Raw genomic sequence first — 18602 nt, 5'->3', positions numbered from 1 at the left:
ATCTTACCTATGCCGTTCTGTACCATCACTCATTCATATATCTTTATGTACATATTCTTTATCCCTTTACACTTGTGTGTATAAGGTAGTAGTTGTGGAATTGTTAGGTTAGATTACTTGTTGGTTATTACTGCATTGTCGGAACTAGAAGCACAAGCATTTCGCTACACTCGCATTAACATCTGCTAACCATGTGTATGTGACAAATACAATTTGATTTGATTTGTTAAAAAACCTAATCTATATGCGGATGATACTATTATGTATGCTATTGTCCCAACTGTTGATCTGGCTATGTCAAAACTACAGTCAGATTGTATAGCTACAGTTGAAGTCGGAAGTTTACATACACCTTAACTAAACTCAGTTGTTCACAATTCCTGACATTTAATCCTAGTAAAAATTCCCTGTTTTAGGTCAGTTAGAATCACCACTTTATTTAAAAAATGTGAAATGTCAGAATAATAGTAGAGAGAATTATTTATTTCAGCTTTTCTTTCTTTCATCACATTCCCAGTGGGTCAGAAGTTTACATACACTCAATTAGTATTTGGTAGCATTGCCTTTAAATTGTTTAACTTGGGTCAAACGTTTCGGGTAGCCTTCCACAAGCTTCCCACAATAAGTTGGGTGAATTTTGGCCCATTCCTCCTGACAGAGCTGGTGTAACTGAGTCAGGTTTGTAGGCCTCCATGCTCGCACATGTTTTTTTCAGTTCTGCCCACACATTTTCTATGGGATTGAGGTCAGGGCTTTGTGATGGCCACTCCATTACCTTGATTTTGTTGTCCTTAAGCCATTTTGCCACAACTTTGGAAGTATGCTTGGGGTCATTGTCTATTTGGAAGACCCATTTGCGACTAAGCTTTAACTTCCTGACTGATGTCTTGAGATGTTGCTTCAATATATCCACATAATTTTCCTGCCTCATAATGCCATCTATTTTGTGAAGTGCACCAGTCCCTCCTGCAGAAAAGCACCCCCACAACATGATGCTGCCAACCCCATGCTTCACGGTTGGGTTGGTGTTCTTCGGCTTGCAAGCCTCCCCCTTTTTCCTCCAAACATAACGATGGTCATTATGGCCAAACAGTTCTATTTCTCTTTCATCAGACCAGAGGACATTTCACCAAAAAGTATGATCTTTGTCCCCATGTGCAGTTGCAAACCATAGTCTGGCTTTTTTATGGCGGTTTTGGAGCAGTGGCTTCTTCCTTGCTGAGCGGACTTTCAGGTTATGTCGATATAGGACTCGTTTTACTGTGGATATAGAAACTTTTGTACCTGTTTCCTCCAGGATCTTCACAAGGTCCTTTGATATTGTTCTGGGATTGATTTGCACTTTTCGCACCAAAGTACGTTCATCTCTAGGAGACAGAACACATCTCCTTCCTGAGCGGTATGACGGCCATGGTGTTTATACTTGCGTACTATTGTTTGTACAGATGAACGTGGTACCTTCAGGCGTTTGGAAATTGCTCCCAAGGATGAACCAGACTTTTGGAGGTCTACAATTATTTTTCTGAGATCTTGGCTGATTTCTTTTGATTTTCCCATGATGTCAAGCAAAGAAGCAATGTAGGTGCTTGAAATACATCCACAGGTACACCTCCAATTGACTCAAATTTGGTCAATTAGCCTATCAGAAGCTTCTAAAGCCATGACATCATTTTCTGTATTTTTCCAAGCTGTTTAAAGGCACAATCAACTTACTGTATGTAAACTTCTGACCCACTGGAATTGTGATACAGTGACTTATAAGTGAAATAATCTGTCTGTAAACAATTGTTGGAAAAATTACTTGCGTCATAAACAAAGTAGATGTCCTAACCGACTTGCCAAAACTATAGTTTGTTAACAAGAAATTTGTGGAGTGGTTGAAAAAGGAGTTTTAATGACTCCAACCTAAGTGTATGTAAACTTCCGACTTCAACTGTATGTAGAAATCCTTTGCTGATTTAAAAATTGTGCTTAATATTGGCAAAACAAAATATATGTTGTTCTTAAACTCTAGTAGTAATGTTTTAGATGTTTACTCATTATATGGTTTTCCAATTGAACGTGTTCCCGCATATAAATACTTAAGCATTTGGATTGATATGGATTTGACGTTTAAAAAAACATATAGATTAGCTGGTTAACAAGCTAAGATTTAAAGTTAGCTTTTTCTACACAAACAGATCGTCCCTTTGTCTGAGCAGTAGGAAGCAAATTATTCTGTCAAACATTTTATCTGTTCTTGATTATGGTGATATTATTTATCAAAGTGCAGCTGCAACTACTCTTAAACCTTTGGATGCCATCTACCATAGTGCCCTTCATTTTGTTACAGGTAACAGTTTGATACAGTTTTGATACTTATCACTGCATCCTGTAACAAAAGGTTGACTGGACTTCATTAAAGTCAAATACATTTTTATTTGTCAGATGTGCCGAATACAACAGGTTTAGACTTTACCGTGATATGCTTATTACATGCCCTTAACCAACAATGCAGTTTTAAGAAAATGTGAGTTAAGAAATGTTTTACAAAATAAACTGAAGTTTTAAAAAGTCACACAATAAAATAACATTAACAAGGCTAAATACAGGCGTTACCGGTACCAAGTCAATGTGCGGGGGTACAGGTTAGTCAAGGTAATTGAGGTAATATGTACATGTAGGTAGGTATCTCTACATTACTCCCTTTTTTTACAAGGCCCTACTTCATAAACTTACATCTTATCTAACTTTGCTGTTGAAGTATAGACACCTGAGTTGCCTGACCTGTTCACAGGATTGGTTAACTCTTGAGGTTCCTAGGGTCTCCACCGAGCTAGGTAAATCTACTTTTAGTTTTAAAGCACCGTATTGCTGGAATAAAATAAAAAATACATTTAATAGTAATGTCCTGGTGCCGTTCGGGCAATTTAGAGTATTGATTGGGGACTTATTTGTGGAGGAATGTAACTGTTTTTCTGGGTGATTTGTGTATGTTTTACTTGTGCTTCCCATGACGGTGGTTTTGTATTTTAATGTGTATATACACTAGCGTTCAAAAGTTTGGGGTCACTTAGAAATGTTCTTGTTTTTGAAAGAAAAGCAATTTTTTTGTCCATTAAAATAACATAACATTTATCAGAAATACAGTGTAGACATTGTTAATGTTGTAAATTACTATTGTAGCTGGAAACGGCAGATTTTTTATGGAATATCTACATAGGCGTACAGAGGCCCATTATCAACAACCCTCACTCCTGTGTTCCAATGCCACGTGTGTTAGTGTAGCAGTGTGATGTTGTTCCCCTAGATTACGCACCAAATTGCACACAAGGACCAATTCAAATAGGCCAGGTCAAGAGGGGATGTTAATAATTTGATAGTAATAATAATAATTCAGTGTAATTTTTTATTTAATTACAGCTGCATAGCTAATGTTTTTATTTGGTGTACAAACACTTTTTCATACCAATATTGTACATACATGTGATTGTAAAAGTTTTGTATATTTTGGTTTGGCCCATCGCGGGTTATCTGTATTTCCATACCCCTTTATCGTTCTCTTTTGCTTGACCTTCGGCTAGCAAGGTATGTTGTCCTTGACTCTGAAACTGTTTAATATACAACCGTCATAAGGTTATACAATGTACTGTTTTGCAACCATAAGTTTGTTATAGTGTGGACAGTGTAGGAATTTATGTTAACAAGTTTCACATAGTTCACTGACTGGGGTATCTGTTGTAACTTGTGAGTACTTGTGACAGTGGTTGAGTGAGTGTCCATGTGCTCGCGCAGGTGCCCGAGAGCTGTGACTGCGCCAAGGGTAACATGTGTGTTGTCTCTTCGTGTGCAGGTATGTCTTTTATTTTGTCAGAATTATGTTCTGTATAGTTTTACTTGTATGGTGTGCTGTTGTGCAGCGAGTGTGTGCACGCAGCACCTGTTAATTCCTTTATCGTGCTCTTTTGCTTGACCTTCGGCTAGCAAGGTGCCCGAGAGCTGTGACTGCGCCAAGGGTAACATGTGTGTTGTCTCTTCGTGTGCAGGGCAAATAAAAAGATTTCAACGAGCAGACCGTCAGTTGTGGCAGCGTCCTAATTAAAATTACACAACGCAGAACGAACCACGCTACAAACTGGTGCCGCGACCTGCCGACTGGTTAGCTCAAGCTGACCACCGGAGCTGTGCATGTGGAGGAGATGCGCGACCCGCGCATGCGCATTTGTTGATGGTTTGCTATAAGTGAATGTATACTGTAAATAGTGAAGGTGAATGTAGCATATTCACTAGATAATTGTATTGGTGTTTATTTGCATGTTTTGAGGGAATTTGTTTATTGCATTTTTTTTTGTATTTGTATGCAGTAAATTACATTGTAGTTTAGTTCTCTATTGAGCCATGGAAGACTCTCAAGTCCATAAGATGAGTTATGCTGGGGATTTTGGTGTGGTTAGTGTGGGTAGAGGGAGGGGTGTCCATGCATTTACACCATTGGCACAGTCAGCTCCTGGGAGTAAAGTGGCTGCTAGTCCTGAGTTTACAAGCACTGGGAGGGGTAGGCTGTTTACTCCACCTGACCAGGGTATCCCACCTCTGTCGCTTGATGTACCATTGTCCCCAGTCCTCAGTAATAATGGGACACCGAGTCAGCTTAGTGACCTTATTAAGCAGATTGGTTCAGAGATAGGAGAATCTATCAGAGCGAGTTTACTGCAGCCTGGGGCTTCAAGTCTTTCTCCTGCCCATTCCCCTGACCAATCCCAGCAGTTTCCCCTGCCTGAACAATGTGGGTCAACTTTTATTGATGCGTCCAAGCTGAATCTGGTTGTGAAGTCAGAGGTTAGTGCTCCACCTTTCTTCAGGGGTGATGGCTCAGATAAGTACTCTGTCCTGGAGTGGGAGGAGCTAATGGGAGTCTACCTAGAGAAGAGGGGTTACACTGGGTCTGAGACTGTTGGGGAGGTGATGTCTAGGCTCATGGGGAGGGCACGGGATGTGACCAAAGTCTGGATGCGTAACAACCCTGTTGTCACAGATGTTAAGGCAGTGTTCAGTGTTCTCAAGCAACACTTTGGGGATACTGTCTACTCAGGTATGCCATTAGCTGATTTCTATTCAATGAGACCATATGCTAATGAGGGTTCACTAGATTTCTGGATTAGGCTTAACAAAGCTGCAGAGGCAGCTGAACAGTACCTTGTAAGTGAGGGTAGAACCTTGCCCAATCAGTGCTCAGAGTTGGCAGTCATGTTTGTACGCAACTGTCCTGATAAAGAGTTGGCCCAAGTGTTCAAATGCAAACCTCTTCGTGACTGGACAGCCAGTGAGGTACAGGATCGTTTGGATGAACTGTTAAGGGAGCGTAAAGCATGTAGAACACAACTTTCACAGCAGGTGGCTGCTGTCTTCGACTCCCGCCAGGAGGAAGTGGATCCTGAGAGCAGACCTAATGTGTCATCTTTTTCTCGATGTGGCCGTGAACCAGAACAGGCCCAATCTGTATCTGAGGGTGGGACATTAGAGAAAGTTTTGAGTATGCTAGAGAAGGCTCTTGTCAGCAATACTCAGTCTGTGAACAGAGGGCCCCGTAAACAGTTCCCCAAACGTGAGCGTGAGTGCGCTGTCTGTGGAAGCACTAATCACTGGACCAAAGCTCACTGTCAGATGCACCAGCTGTGTTTCAAGTGCTTCTCTCCTGGCCACATGAGCTTTGACTGTAATGAGACTGGGAAGCGAAAGAGCCCTGTATGTGGACAGACTGGCAGGTCTCAGGAAAACTAGAAAGCCTCCATTCTGAGGAGGGCAATGTGAGGCAGTCTAATTTTTCCTCCACTGATGATGATATCCAATCTGTTTATTCTTATTTTTGTGAGTCAGTACCCAAGAACAACACAGTAATTTTTCAGAACACAATGAGAATTTCTCAGAATGACAGTTTGTTTTACACCACCGTGCTAGTACAGGATAAAGTTGAGCTGAAGGGGATGTTAGATAGTGGGTCCATGGCTACTACTCTGCGCACAGATATTGTACCTCGGTTGAGGGAGGCAGGAGTGGTAGAGGGGAACTTTCTAGCTCCTTCAGATATCATACTGGTGGGTTGTGGTGGGACGCAAACTAGCCCAGTGGGCATGTGTGACTTGAAACTACAGCTTTATGGCTTCAGTTATGTAGTCCCAGTGCTTATTGTAGATGGGCAGGTTGATGAACTCATTGTTGGCACTAACGTGTTGAAGTCTCTGATTAGACAGTTCAAATCAAATGACAGCTACTGGCGGGTGGTGGGTACGCCAGGTCCCTCTGGCCAGTGTGAGGACAGCCAGTTCCTGCGTCTCCTATCAAATCTGGAGAGATGGAGAGGAGACTCCATCCCAGATAAAGTGGGCACCATTAAGTTGAAGAGGGCAGTAACGCTCCAACCCATGAGTGAGCATCTGGTGTGGGGCCGCTTACCCCCAAAGACAAAACTCTCTGTGGGCAGTACTGTTGTTGTCGAGCCCAGCACGTCTCGTTGTGTGAATCGACACATACTAGTAGGGAGAGTAGTTACGCCTCTGTGGGGGGATGGATGGCTCCCTGTGAAGATTGTGAATCCAACAACTTCGCCAGTTACCCTGAGACGAAATGCTAAAGTGGCAGATGTGTACCCTTGTATTGCATTGGAGGATTTTGATGATGTCAAGCAGCAAGCTGCTTACCAGAACGTGGCAAAAGTACAATGTGACAGCTCACATGGCAGTCTTACAGCCAAGAGTTCAGTTGGTGGCAGTGTAGTTAATGGCAACAGTACACTGAGCAATCTTGGACTTCAAGGCCTGTCTGTTGAGGAGTGTCCAGTCTCACAGTTCTGGAAAGACAAACTTGTCGGTTTAATTGAGAAGTATGACACGGTGTTCTCTAGACATAGCCTGGATTGTGGAGAGGCAAAAGAGTTCTGCCATCGCATACGGCTGACTGATGACCGCCCATTTCGATTACCTTATCGTAGGCTTTCTCCAGCTGATTACCAAAAACTCAGGGAAACACTGGATGATATGGAGGAAAAGGAAATCGTCAGAAAATCCAGCAGCGAGTATGCCTCACCATTGGTGCTGGTATGGAAAAAGAATGGGGACTTGCGTCTATGTACTGACTTTAGGTGGTTAAACGCCCGCACAGTGAAGGATGCTCATCCCCTGCCTCATCAGGCTGATGTACTGGCGGCGCTGGGAGGTAATGCCTTCTTCAGCACAATGGACTTGACATCTGGGTACTACAATGTGCCACTGCATGAAGAGGATAAGAAATACACTGCCTTTTCCTCTCCTTTAGGTCTGCACGAGTACAATCGTTTGCCTCAGGGCCTTTGCAACAGCCCAGCTACTTTTATGAGAATGATGCTGACCATCTTTGGGGACCAAAACTTTCTAAGTCTCCTTTGCTATTTGGATGATCTGATGGTTTTTGCTAAGACGGAGGAAGAGAGTCTGCAGAGACTCGAGATGGTTTTCCAGCGGTTGCAGGAGCACAATCTTAAACTGTCTCCGTCTAAGTGCAAGTTTTTGAGGAGGTCTGTTAAGTTTTTGGGCCACATCATTTCTCAGGAGGGCGTAGCCACTGATCCTGCTAAGGTTCAAACCATTTTGAATGTGACTGAGAGTGAGATGATGGAAGCTGATGGTGTCACTCCGTCTCCTAGCAAAATCCGTTCTTTCCTTGGTATGGTAGTATACTATCAACACTACATTGAGAATTGTTCCATGGTTGCTAGGCCATTGTTTCAGCTGACTACAGGTCAGAAGAAGCCTAGGAGAGGCAAGGGCAGAAAGAGGCCTGGTCCCTCTCGCAGGCTCACTGCTGCAGACTGGACTGCCGAGTGTCAACTCGCTTTTGAAGCTTTGAAAGCAGCACTAGTTGACCAGGCACTGCTGGCTCATCCAGATTTTTCTCAGCCATTTTTGCTTTCTGTTGATGCATCTACTAGTGGTTTGGGAGCTGTACTATCCCAAGTGCAAGATGGGAAGGCCATAGCCAGGCCAATAGCTTTTGCTAGTAAATCTCTTAATCATGCACAATCCAAGTATCCTGCTCACCGGCTGGAATTTCTAGCCATGAAATGGGCCATTCATGATAAGTTCAGCCATTGGCTGCGAGGGCATAAGTTTACGGTGTGGACCGACAACAATCCACTCAAATATATTCTTACAAAGCCGAGACTTGATGCATGTGAGCAGAGATGGGTTGCAAAGCTGGCACCTTTTGATTTTGATATCCAGTACATACCAGGGCCCAAGAATGTCGTTGCTGATGCTTTGAGCAGAGAGCCATTTGTCCGCTCCAAAGTTCTGCACCGACTGACAAGAATTCCATATGATGTCCTGCTGGAGGAAGCCAGAGGTCTTCGACTGGATGATGTACAAGACATGTTCCGTCTCTCCTGTGAGCAGCCCGAGGCTGGCTGTGGAACGTCTATGGCTCCTGGGAGTGAGTTGAGTAGAGCTGGAGACGATGTCAGTGGGTTGGTTTCCTGTGAAGAGGTGTCTGCTGTCCTCCATGCCCATCGCCGATGGGATGATGGTGCCACAGTGAGGGCCGTTTCACATGTGCAGCATCTTGAGAAGTTGATGTCCATGGGTCAGAGCCCTTTACCTGTCCTTACACACAAGGAGCTGTATGATAACCAGTCACTGGATCCTATCATCAGCAGAGTCATGTTCTTTGTAGATAGAGGCCGGCGCCCATCTAGGAGAGAGCGAGTCTTTGAAGCTAAAGAAACAGTTTATACTCTAAGACAGTGGGGGAAACTCACCACGCGGTTAGGGATTCTGTATCGTGTCTCAAAACACCCAGTGAGTAAGAAGAAAATATTCCAGTATGTCGTACCTGTGTCTTTGAGAGGCCTTGTGTTGAAGGGAGTTCATGATGATGCTGGTCATCAGGGTCAGCAGCGCACATTGTGGCTCACGAGACAGCGGTTTTACTGGGAATCTATGGAGAAGGATGTCAAGGAGTACGTGGCCCACTGTAAGAGATGTGTGTTGAGTAAAGCACCTGAGCCTGAAGCAAGAGCTCCACTTGTCTCCATTGTGACAACGGCACCTTTAGAACTTGTGTGTATTGATTTCTGGACTGCAGAAGATTCAAACAACAAGTCTATTGATGTGTTAGTAGTGACTGATCACTTTACTAAGCTGGCCTGTGCGTATCCATGTCCAAACCAGTCTGCTAAGACTGTTGCTCGTGTTCTCTGGAATAATTTCTTCTGCATTTATGGGTTCGCTGATTGCATCCATTCTGACAGGGGTGCTAACTTTGAGAGTTTACTTATTGCAGAATTACTTCAGTTATCTGGTGTTGAAAAGTCCCACACCACACCTTATCATCCCATGGGTAACGGTCAAGCAGAACGTCTGAATCGCACACTGGGTGGGATGATTAGAGCTCTGCCAGCTAGGTCTAAGGCTAAATGGCCTCAGATGTTGAACACATTGACATTCTCCTATAACTGCACTGTTCATGAGACTACTGGGTTTCCACCCTTCTTCTTGATGTTCGGACGCACCCCTAGGTTGCCGGTAGATGTTATGTTTGAAAGTGTGCTGTTGGATGGGGACACAGTAGATGTGGATAAATATGTCCAGTCTCTGGGTGAGGATCTGAGAGAGGCCATGACATTGGCCCAGCAGCATGCCAGTAAGCAACAAAAGAGACAAGCCGAGGTCTACAACAGACGGTCTAAGGGTCACTCGGTGCAGAAGGGAGATAGAGTTCTACTTGCTAACAAGGGGGAGAGGGGCAAGAAGAAACTGGCTGATCGCTGGGAGAGTGTGGTGTACATAGTGGTTGCAAAGAACAGCTCACTGAACACATATCGGATCCAACACCCTACCACGGGACGCATTCAAAACTGTGCATAGGAACCTGATTATGCCAGTCAACTTTCTGCCTTTACCTTCGTGGGAGGAACCTGAGGGTCACGGATCTCTATCGAGTGGTGACGTGATCTCTGAGATGTCTGCAAAGTCCAGCCAAATGGATGGGAGTGACGCCAGGACTGTCCACTGGGTAGCAGGCCTTCCTGAGTCTTCTGGGAGGATACTCCAAGAGGAGGGTGAAGTTCCAGCGGATGGAAGTGAGGTGGAACAACCGTATGAAGTCCCCTTAAGTGAGGTGTGCTCAGCAGAAGTGGACCAGAGAGATATCCCCGAAGCCTACAAGAGTTCTGATTGCGAAACTCCATTCAGTGTGGATGATGTTACCTTGGTTGAAGATGCTTCGTCAGTGTGGTCTGTGACAATCTACCAGGATTCTGATCAGTCGTCTGACACTACTAGTGTTGAGTCGGTAACTGAAAGTGTGCTGGCTCCGGAGATGCGGATCTGTAGTACTCCCCATCCTGAGGTTAGACCTCTGAGCAGGGTTAGTGCTGTCTGTGACATTCCTGCTAGGTTTGTGGGTGAGGGTGTTCAGACTAGACTAGGTAGACTTATTAAGCCAGTGGATAGGCTAATCCAAACTATGTCTACACAGGAAATGAAACAGTTCTTGGTTTCTCAGTGACGGTAGGATATTGCCTACCTTTTCTTTTTTATGTATAAATATATATATATATATATGTAGGAATCTAAGCATGTCTTAGAATGATTTGTGGGTTTGTCTAATATATTTGACAATTCATGTAACTTTGTGTGTAGTCCATCGGCATAAAATGTATATGGGATTTTTCGTATACGGTTGAATAAGGGATTAGCTACCCCTTATTTTTCCTAATCCTTCGCGGGATAGCTTTTCAGCTGATCGACCATTTGTGGGTCTAGAATTAAGGGACTACACTGGGTTACTCTGTCGCCCTGTGGGTGTGATTTTTTTTTTTTTTTTTCTTTGCTTTGTTACCTTCGAGGTAATGTGTTTTTGTTTTGTGCCTATAATCTAGTGTAAAACAGTGGGGGTGAATGTAGCAGTGTGATGTTGTTCCCCTAGATTACGCACCAAATTGCACACAAGGACCAATTCAAATAGGCCAGGTCAAGAGGGGATGTTAATAATTTGATAATAATAATAATAATTCAGTGTAATTTTTTATTTAATTACAGCTGCATAGCTAATGTTTTTATTTGGTGTACAAACACTTTTTCATACCAATATTGTACATACATGTGATTGTAAAAGTTTTGTATATTTTGGTTTGGCCCATCGCGGGTTATCTGTATTTCCATACCCCTTTATCGTTCTCTTTTGCTTGACCTTCGGCTAGCAAGGTATGTTGTCCTTGACTCTGAAACTGTTTAATATACAACCGTCATAAGGTTATACAATGTACTGTTTTGCAACCATAAGTTTGTTATAGTGTGGACAGTGTAGGAATTTATGTTAACAAGTTTCACATAGTTCACTGACTGGGGTATCTGTTGTAACTTGTGAGTACTTGTGACAGTGGTTGAGTGAGTGTCCATGTGCTCGCGCAGGTGCCCGAGAGCTGTGACTGCGCCAAGGGTAACATGTGTGTTGTCTCTTCGTGTGCAGGTATGTCTTTTATTTTGTCAGAATTATGTTCTGTATAGTTTTACTTGTATGGTGTGCTGTTGTGCAGCGAGTGTGTGCACGCAGCACCTGTTAATTCCTTTATCGTGCTCTTTTGCTTGACCTTCGGCTAGCAAGGTGCCCGAGAGCTGTGACTGCGCCAAGGGTAACATGTGTGTTGTCTCTTCGTGTGCAGGGCAAATAAAAAGATTTCAACGAGCAGACCGTCAGTTGTGGCAGCGTCCTAATTAAAATTACACAACGCAGAACGAACCACGCTACATTAGCTAATCCAAGTTTATCATTTTAAAAGGCAAATTGATCATTAGAAAATCATTTAGTAATTATGTTAGCACAGCTGAAAACTGTTGTTCTGATTAAAGAAGCAATAAAACTGGCCTTCTTTAGACTATTTGAGTATCTGGAGCATCAGCATTTGTGTGTTCGATTACAGTCTGAAACTCGTCAGTCTATTCTTGTTCTGAGAAATGAAGGCTATTCCATGCGAGAAATTGCCAAGAAACTGAAAATCTCGTACAATGCTGTGTACTACTCCCTTCATAGAACAGCACAAACTGTCTCTAACCAGAATAGAAAGAGGAGTGGGAGGCCCCGGTGCATAACTGAGCAAGAGGACAAGGACATTAGAGACGCCTCACAAGTCCTCAACTGGCAGCTTCATTAAATAATACCCGCAAAACACCAGTCTCAATGTCAACAGTAAAGATGCGACTCCGGGATGCTGGCTTTCTAGGCAGCATTTTATGTTATTTTAATGGGCAAAAAAATTGCTTTTCTTTCAAAAACAAGGACATTTCTAAGTGATCTCAAACTTTTAAAAGGTAGTGTATATGTATATTTTGTGAATAATCAATCAATCAATCAAGTTTATTTTATATAGCCCTTCGTACATCAGCTAATATCTCGAAGTGCTGTACAGAAACCCAGCCTAAAACCCCAAACAGCTAGCAATGCAGGTGTAGAAGCACGGTGGCTAGGAAAAACTCCCTAGAAAGGCCAAAACCTAGGAAGAAACCTAGAGAGGAACCAGGCTATGAGGGGTGGCCAGTCCTCTTCTGGCTGTGCCGGGTGGAGATTATAACAGAACTATGCCAAGATGTTCAAAAATGTTCATAAGTGACAAGCATGGTCAAATAATAATCATGAATAATTTTCAGTTGGCTTTTCATAGCCGATCATTAAGAGTTGAAAAACAACAGGTCTGGGACAGGTAGCGGTTCCATAACCGCAGGCAGAACAGTTGAAACTGGAATAACAGCAAGGCCAGGCGGACTGGGGACAGCAAGGAGTCATCATGCCCGGTAGTCCTGACGTATGGTCCTAGGGCTCAGGTCCTCCGAGAGAAAGAAAGAGAGAAGGAGAAAATTAGAGAGAGCCAAGATTTTCAAAATGTTCATAAATGACAAGCATGGTCAAATAATAATCAGGAATAAATGTCAGTTGGCTTTTCATAGCCGATCATTAAGAGTTGAAAACAGCAGGTTTGGGACAGGTAGGGGTTCCGTAACCGCAGGCAGAACAGTTGAAACTGGAATAGCAGCAAGGCCAGGCGGACTGGGGACAGCAAGGAGTCATCATGCCCGGTAGTCCTGACGTATGGTCCTAGGGCTCAGGTTCTCAGAGAGAGAGAAAGAAAGAGAGAACGAGAGAATTAGAGAGAGCATACTTAAATTCACACAGGACACTGGATAAGACAGGAGAAGTACTCCAGGTATAACCAACTGACCCTAGCCCCCCGACACATAAACTACTGCAGCATAAATACTGGAGGCTGAGACAGGAGCGGTCAGGAGACACTGTGGCCCCATCCGAAGATACCCCCGGACAGGGCCAAACAGGAAGGATATAACCCCACCCACTTTGCCAAAGCACAGCCCCCGCACCACTAGAGGGATATCTTCAACCACCAACTTACAATCCTGAGACAAGGCCGAGTATAGCCCACAAAGATCTCTACCACAGCACAAACCAAGGGGGGGGCGCCAACCCAGACAGGAAGATCACGTCAGTAACTCAACCCACTCAAGTGACGCACCCCTCCTAGGGACGGCATGAAAGAGCACCAGTAAGCCAGTGACTCAGCCCCTGTAATAGGGTTAGAGGCAGAGAATCCCAGTGGAGAGAGGGGAACCGGCCAGGCAGAGACAGCAAGGGCGGTTCGTTGCTCCAGAGCCTTTCCGTTCACCTTCACACTCCTGGGCCAGACTACACTCAATCATATGACCTACTGAAGAGATAAGTCTTCAGTAAAGACTTAAAGGTTGAGACCGAGTCTGCGTCTCTCACATGGGTAGGCAGACTGTTCCATAAAAATGGAGATCTATAGGAGAAAGCCCTGCCTCCCGCTGTTTGCTTAGAAATTCTAGGGACAATTAGGAGGCCTGCGTCTTGTGACCGTAGCGTACGTATAGGTATGTACGGCAGGACCAACTCGGAAAGATAGGTAGGAGCTTGCCCATGTAACGCTTTATAGGTTAACAGTAAAACCTTGAAATCAGCCCTTGCCTTAACAGGAAGCCAGTGTAGGGAAGCTAGCACTGGAGTAATATGATCAAATTTCTTGGTTCTAGTCAGGATTCTAGCAGCCGTATTTAGCACTAACTGAAGTTTATTTAGTGCTTTATCCGGGTAGCCGGAAAGTAGAGCATTGCAGTAGTCTAACCTAGAAGTAACAAATGCATGGATTAATTTTTCTGCATCATTTTTGGACAGAAAATTTCTGATTTTTGCAATGTTACGTAGATGGAAAAAAGCTGTCCTTGAAACAGTCTTGATATGTTCGTCAAAAGAGAGATCAGGGTCAAGAGTAACGCCGAGGTCCTTCACAGTTTTATTTCAGACGACTTTACAACCATCAAGATGAATTGTCAGATTTAACAGAAGATCTCTTTGTTTCTTGGGACCTAGGACAAGCATCTCTGTTTTGTCCGAGTTTAAAAGTAGAAAGTTTTCAGCCATCCACTTCCTTATGTCTGAAACACAGGCTTCTAGCGAGGGCAATTTTGGGGCTTCACCATGTTTCATTGAAATGTACAGCTGTGTGTCATCCGCATAGCAGTGAAAGTTAACATTATGTTTTCGAATAACATCCCCAAGAGGTAAAATATATAGTGAAAACAATAGTGGTCCTAAAACGGAACCTTGAGGAACACCGAAATGTACAGTTGATTTGTCAGAGGACAAACCATTCACAGAGACAAACTGATATCTTTCCGACAGGTAAGATCTAAACCAGGCCAGAACTTGTCCGTGTAGACCAATTTGGGTTTCCAGTCTCTCCAAAAGAATGTGGTGATCGATGGTGTCAAAGGCAGCACTAAGGTCTAGTAGCACGAGGACAGATGCAGAGCCTCGGTCTGACGCCATTAAAAGGTCATTTACCACCTTCACAAGTGCAGTCTCAGTGCTATGATGGGGTCTAAAACCAGACTGAAGCATTTCGTATACATTGTTTGTCTTCAGGAAGGCAGTGAGTTGCTGCGCAACAGCTTTTTCTAAAATTTTTGAGAGGAATGGAAGATTCGATATAGGCCGATAGTTTTTTATATTTTCCGGGTCAAGGTTTGGCTTTTTCAAGAGAGGCTTTATTACTGCCACTTTTAGTGAGTTTGGTACACATCCGGTGGATAGAGAGCTGTTTATTATGTTCAACATAGGAGGGCCAAGCACAGGAAGCAGCTCTTTCAGTAGTTTAGTAGGAATAGGATCCAGTATGCAGCTTGAAGGTTTAGAGGCCATGATTATTTTCATCATTGTGTCAAGAGATATAGTACTAAAACACTTAAGTGTCTCTCCCGATCCCAGGCCCTGGCAGAGCTGTGCAGATCCAGGACAGCTAAGCCCTGGAGGAAGACGCAGATTCAAAGAGGAGTCCGTAATTTGCTTTCTAATGGTCATGATCTTTTCCTCAAAGAAGTTCATGAATTTATTACTGCTGAAGTGAAAGCCATCCTCTCTTGGGGAATGCTGCTTTTTAGTTAGCTTTGCAACAGTATCAAAAAGAAATTTTGGATTGTTCTTATTTTCCTCGATTAAGTTGGAAAAGTAGGATGATCGAGCAGCAGTGAGGGCTCTTCGGTACTGCACGGTACTGTCTTTCCAAGCTAGTCGGAAGACTTCCAGTTTGGTGTGGCGCCATTTCCGTTCCAATTTTCTGGAAGCTTGCTTCAAAGCTCGGGTATTTTCTGTATACCAGGGAGCTAGTTTCTTATGACAAATGTTTTTCGTTTTTAGGGGTGCAACTGCATCTAGGGTATTGCGCAAGGTTAAATTGAGTTCCTCAGTTAAGTGGTTAACTGATTTTTGTCCTCTGACGTCCTTGGGTAGGCAGAAGGAGTCTGGAAGGGCATCAAGGAATTTTTGTGTTGTCTGAGAATTTATAGCACGACTTTTGATGCTCCTTGGTTGGGGTCTGAGCAGATTATTTGTTGCGATTGCAAACGTAATAAAATGGTGGTCCGATAGTCCAGGATTATGTGGAAAAACATTAAGATCTACAACATTTATTCCATGGGACAAAACTAGGTCCAGAGTATGATTGTGGCAGTGAGTAGGTCCAGAGACATGTTGGACAAAACCCACTGAGTCGATGATGGCTCCGAAAGACTTTTGGAGTGGGTCTGTGGACTTCTCCATATGAATATTAAAATCACCAAAAATTAGAATATGATCTGCTATGACTACAAGGTCTGATAGGAATTCAGGGAACTCAGAGAGGAACGCTGTATATGGCCCAGGAGGCCTGTAAACAGTAGCTATAAAAAGTGATTGAGTAGGCTGCATAGATTTCATGACTAGAAGCTCAAAAGACGAAAACGTCATATTTTTTTTTGTAAATTGAAATTTGCTATCGTAAATGTTAGCAACACCTCCGCCTTTGCGGGATGCACGGGGGATATGGTCACTAGTGTAACCAGGAGGTGACGCCTCATTTAACACAGTAAATTCATCAGGCTTAAGCCATGTTTCAGTCAGGCCAATCACATCAAGATTATGATCAGTGATTAGTTCATTGACTATGACTGCCTTTGAAGTGAGGGATCTAACATTAAGTAACCCTATTTTGAGATGTGAGGTATCACGATCTCTTTCAATAATGGCAGGAATGGAGGAGGTCTTTATCCTAATAAGATTGCTAAGGCGAACACCGCCATGTTTAGTTTTGCCCAACCTAGGTTGAGGCACAGACACAGTCTCAATGGGTATGGCTGAGCTGACTACACTGACTGTGCTATTGGCAGACTCCACTAAGCTGGCAGGTTGGCTAACAGCCTGCTGCCTGGCCTGCACCCTATTTCATTGTGGAGCTAGAGGAGTTAGAGCCCTATCTATGTTGGTAGATAAGATGAGAGCACCCCTCCAGCTAGGATGGAGTCCGTCACTCCTCAGCAGGTCAGGCTTGGTCCTGTTTGTGGATGAGTCCCAGAAAGAGGGCCAATTATCTACAAATTCTATCTTTTGGGAGGGGCAGAAAACAGTTTTCAACCAGCGATTGAGTGCTGAGACTCTGCTGTAGAGCTCGTCACTCCCCCTAACTGGGAGGGGGCCAGAGACAATTACTTGATGCCGACACATCTTTCTAGCTGATTTACACGCTGAAGCTATGTTGCACTTGGTGACCTCTGACTGTTTCATCCTAACATCGTTGGTGCCGACGTGGATAACAATATCTCTATACTCTCTACACTCGCCAGATTTAGCTTTAGCCAGCACCATCTTTAGATTAGCCTTAACGTCGGTAGCCCTGCCCCCTGGTAAACAGTGTATGATCGCTGGGTGATTCGTTTTAAGTCTAATACTGCGGGTAATGGAGTCGCCAATGACTAGGGTTTTCAATTTGTCAGAGCTAATGGTTGGAGCCTTCGGCGTCTCAGACCCCGTAGCGGGAGGAGTAGAGACAAGAGAAGACTCAGCCTCAGACTCCGACTCGCTACATAATGGGGAGAACCGGTTGAAAGTTTCTGTCGGCTGAATGAGCGACACCAGTTGAGCATTCCAACAGCATTTCCCTCCAGAAGCCATGAGAAAGTTGTCCGGCTGCGGGGACTGTGCGGGGGGGTTTATACTAACGTTACTATCTGTACTTACTGGTGGCACAGACGCTGTTTCTTCCTTTCCTACACTGAAATTACCCTTGCCTAACGATTGCGTCTGAAGCTGTGCTTGCAGCACAGCTATCCTCGCCGTAAGGCGATCGTTCTCCTGTATATTATGAGTACAGCGACTGCAATTAGAAGACATCATGTTAATGTTACTACTTAGCTTCGGCTGTTGAAGGTGCTGACGAACCATGTCCAGATAAAGCGTCCGGAGTGAAAAAGTTGAATGAGGGAAAAAAGTTGCGATGGAAAAACTAAAAATATAAACGGTAATTAAAAAGAAAAAGAAAAAAAAACGTAAAGTTGTCAGCTAGCAAAGTAAAGTTGGCAACAAAACGCACAGCAACAAAACGCACAGCAACACGTCTGAATAATGTGTATATTTTGTGTATAATGTGTACATTTGTGTTTTGTGCAGGGCACATTCTTGTAATGCCTTAATCAGTGTGTAAGACATAAGATTTATACTACATGGAATATGTACGTGCATAGAGTATTTCTGTGGGGTTTTGGAAGTCAAATCTCCAATCTAGTGCTCGGTGTATGTCCACTGCTTGACTGATAGATTATTAACAATGTGTTTCTTCTCGTCAGCCATTCCAGTGGAGGCGGTGAAGCAGAACCCTAACCTAGCCCTCCTCATCACCTGCCACGGTGGCCATATTGGTTTCCTGGAGGGCCTGTGGCCCCGACAGAGCACCTACATGGACCGCGTGTTTAAGCAGTTTGCCAAGGCCGTCATAGAACAGGGTGGCGACCTCAATGACCTTTCCAGCTAGTACGACATTCCTTTTCTCCCTCTCTCTCTTTCTTTCATTTCTTTCCTCCTACCCTCCAGTCCTTCTCCCTCCCTCTCTCACTACAAGCAAAAAAGCATTGTTTATTTTGAAGGGCACATCCTGTCGCAACACAGCATTCGTCCGTCAACTCATGTATTCCTTCATACATTCATTAATTCAATGTATGTAGCCATTAATTCATATCATGCTTATTTTAAAAAGATGA

The 18602-nt window shown here is 43.8% G+C and overlaps 1 protein-coding gene across 1 annotated transcript in view; it reads left to right on the top strand.

Annotated features, from left to right (window-relative positions):
* Positions 1-18376, top strand: part of LOC120055333 (phospholipase ABHD3-like) — a 47217-nt gene extending 28841 nt beyond the window's left edge. The window contains exon 9 of the mRNA XM_039003207.1: positions 18192-18376. Coding sequence (XP_038859135.1) covers positions 18192-18376 — 185 coding nt within the window. The remainder of the gene's footprint in view (positions 1-18191) is intronic.
* Positions 18377-18602: the final 226 nt, after the last annotated feature.

The sequence above is a fragment of the Salvelinus namaycush genome, chromosome 11 (genome assembly GCF_016432855.1).
Source record: "Salvelinus namaycush isolate Seneca chromosome 11, SaNama_1.0, whole genome shotgun sequence".
Lineage (NCBI taxonomy): Eukaryota > Metazoa > Chordata > Actinopteri > Salmoniformes > Salmonidae > Salvelinus > Salvelinus namaycush.
Note: the sequence above shows the minus strand (reverse complement) of the source record. Positions and strands in the feature narration are given on the sequence as shown.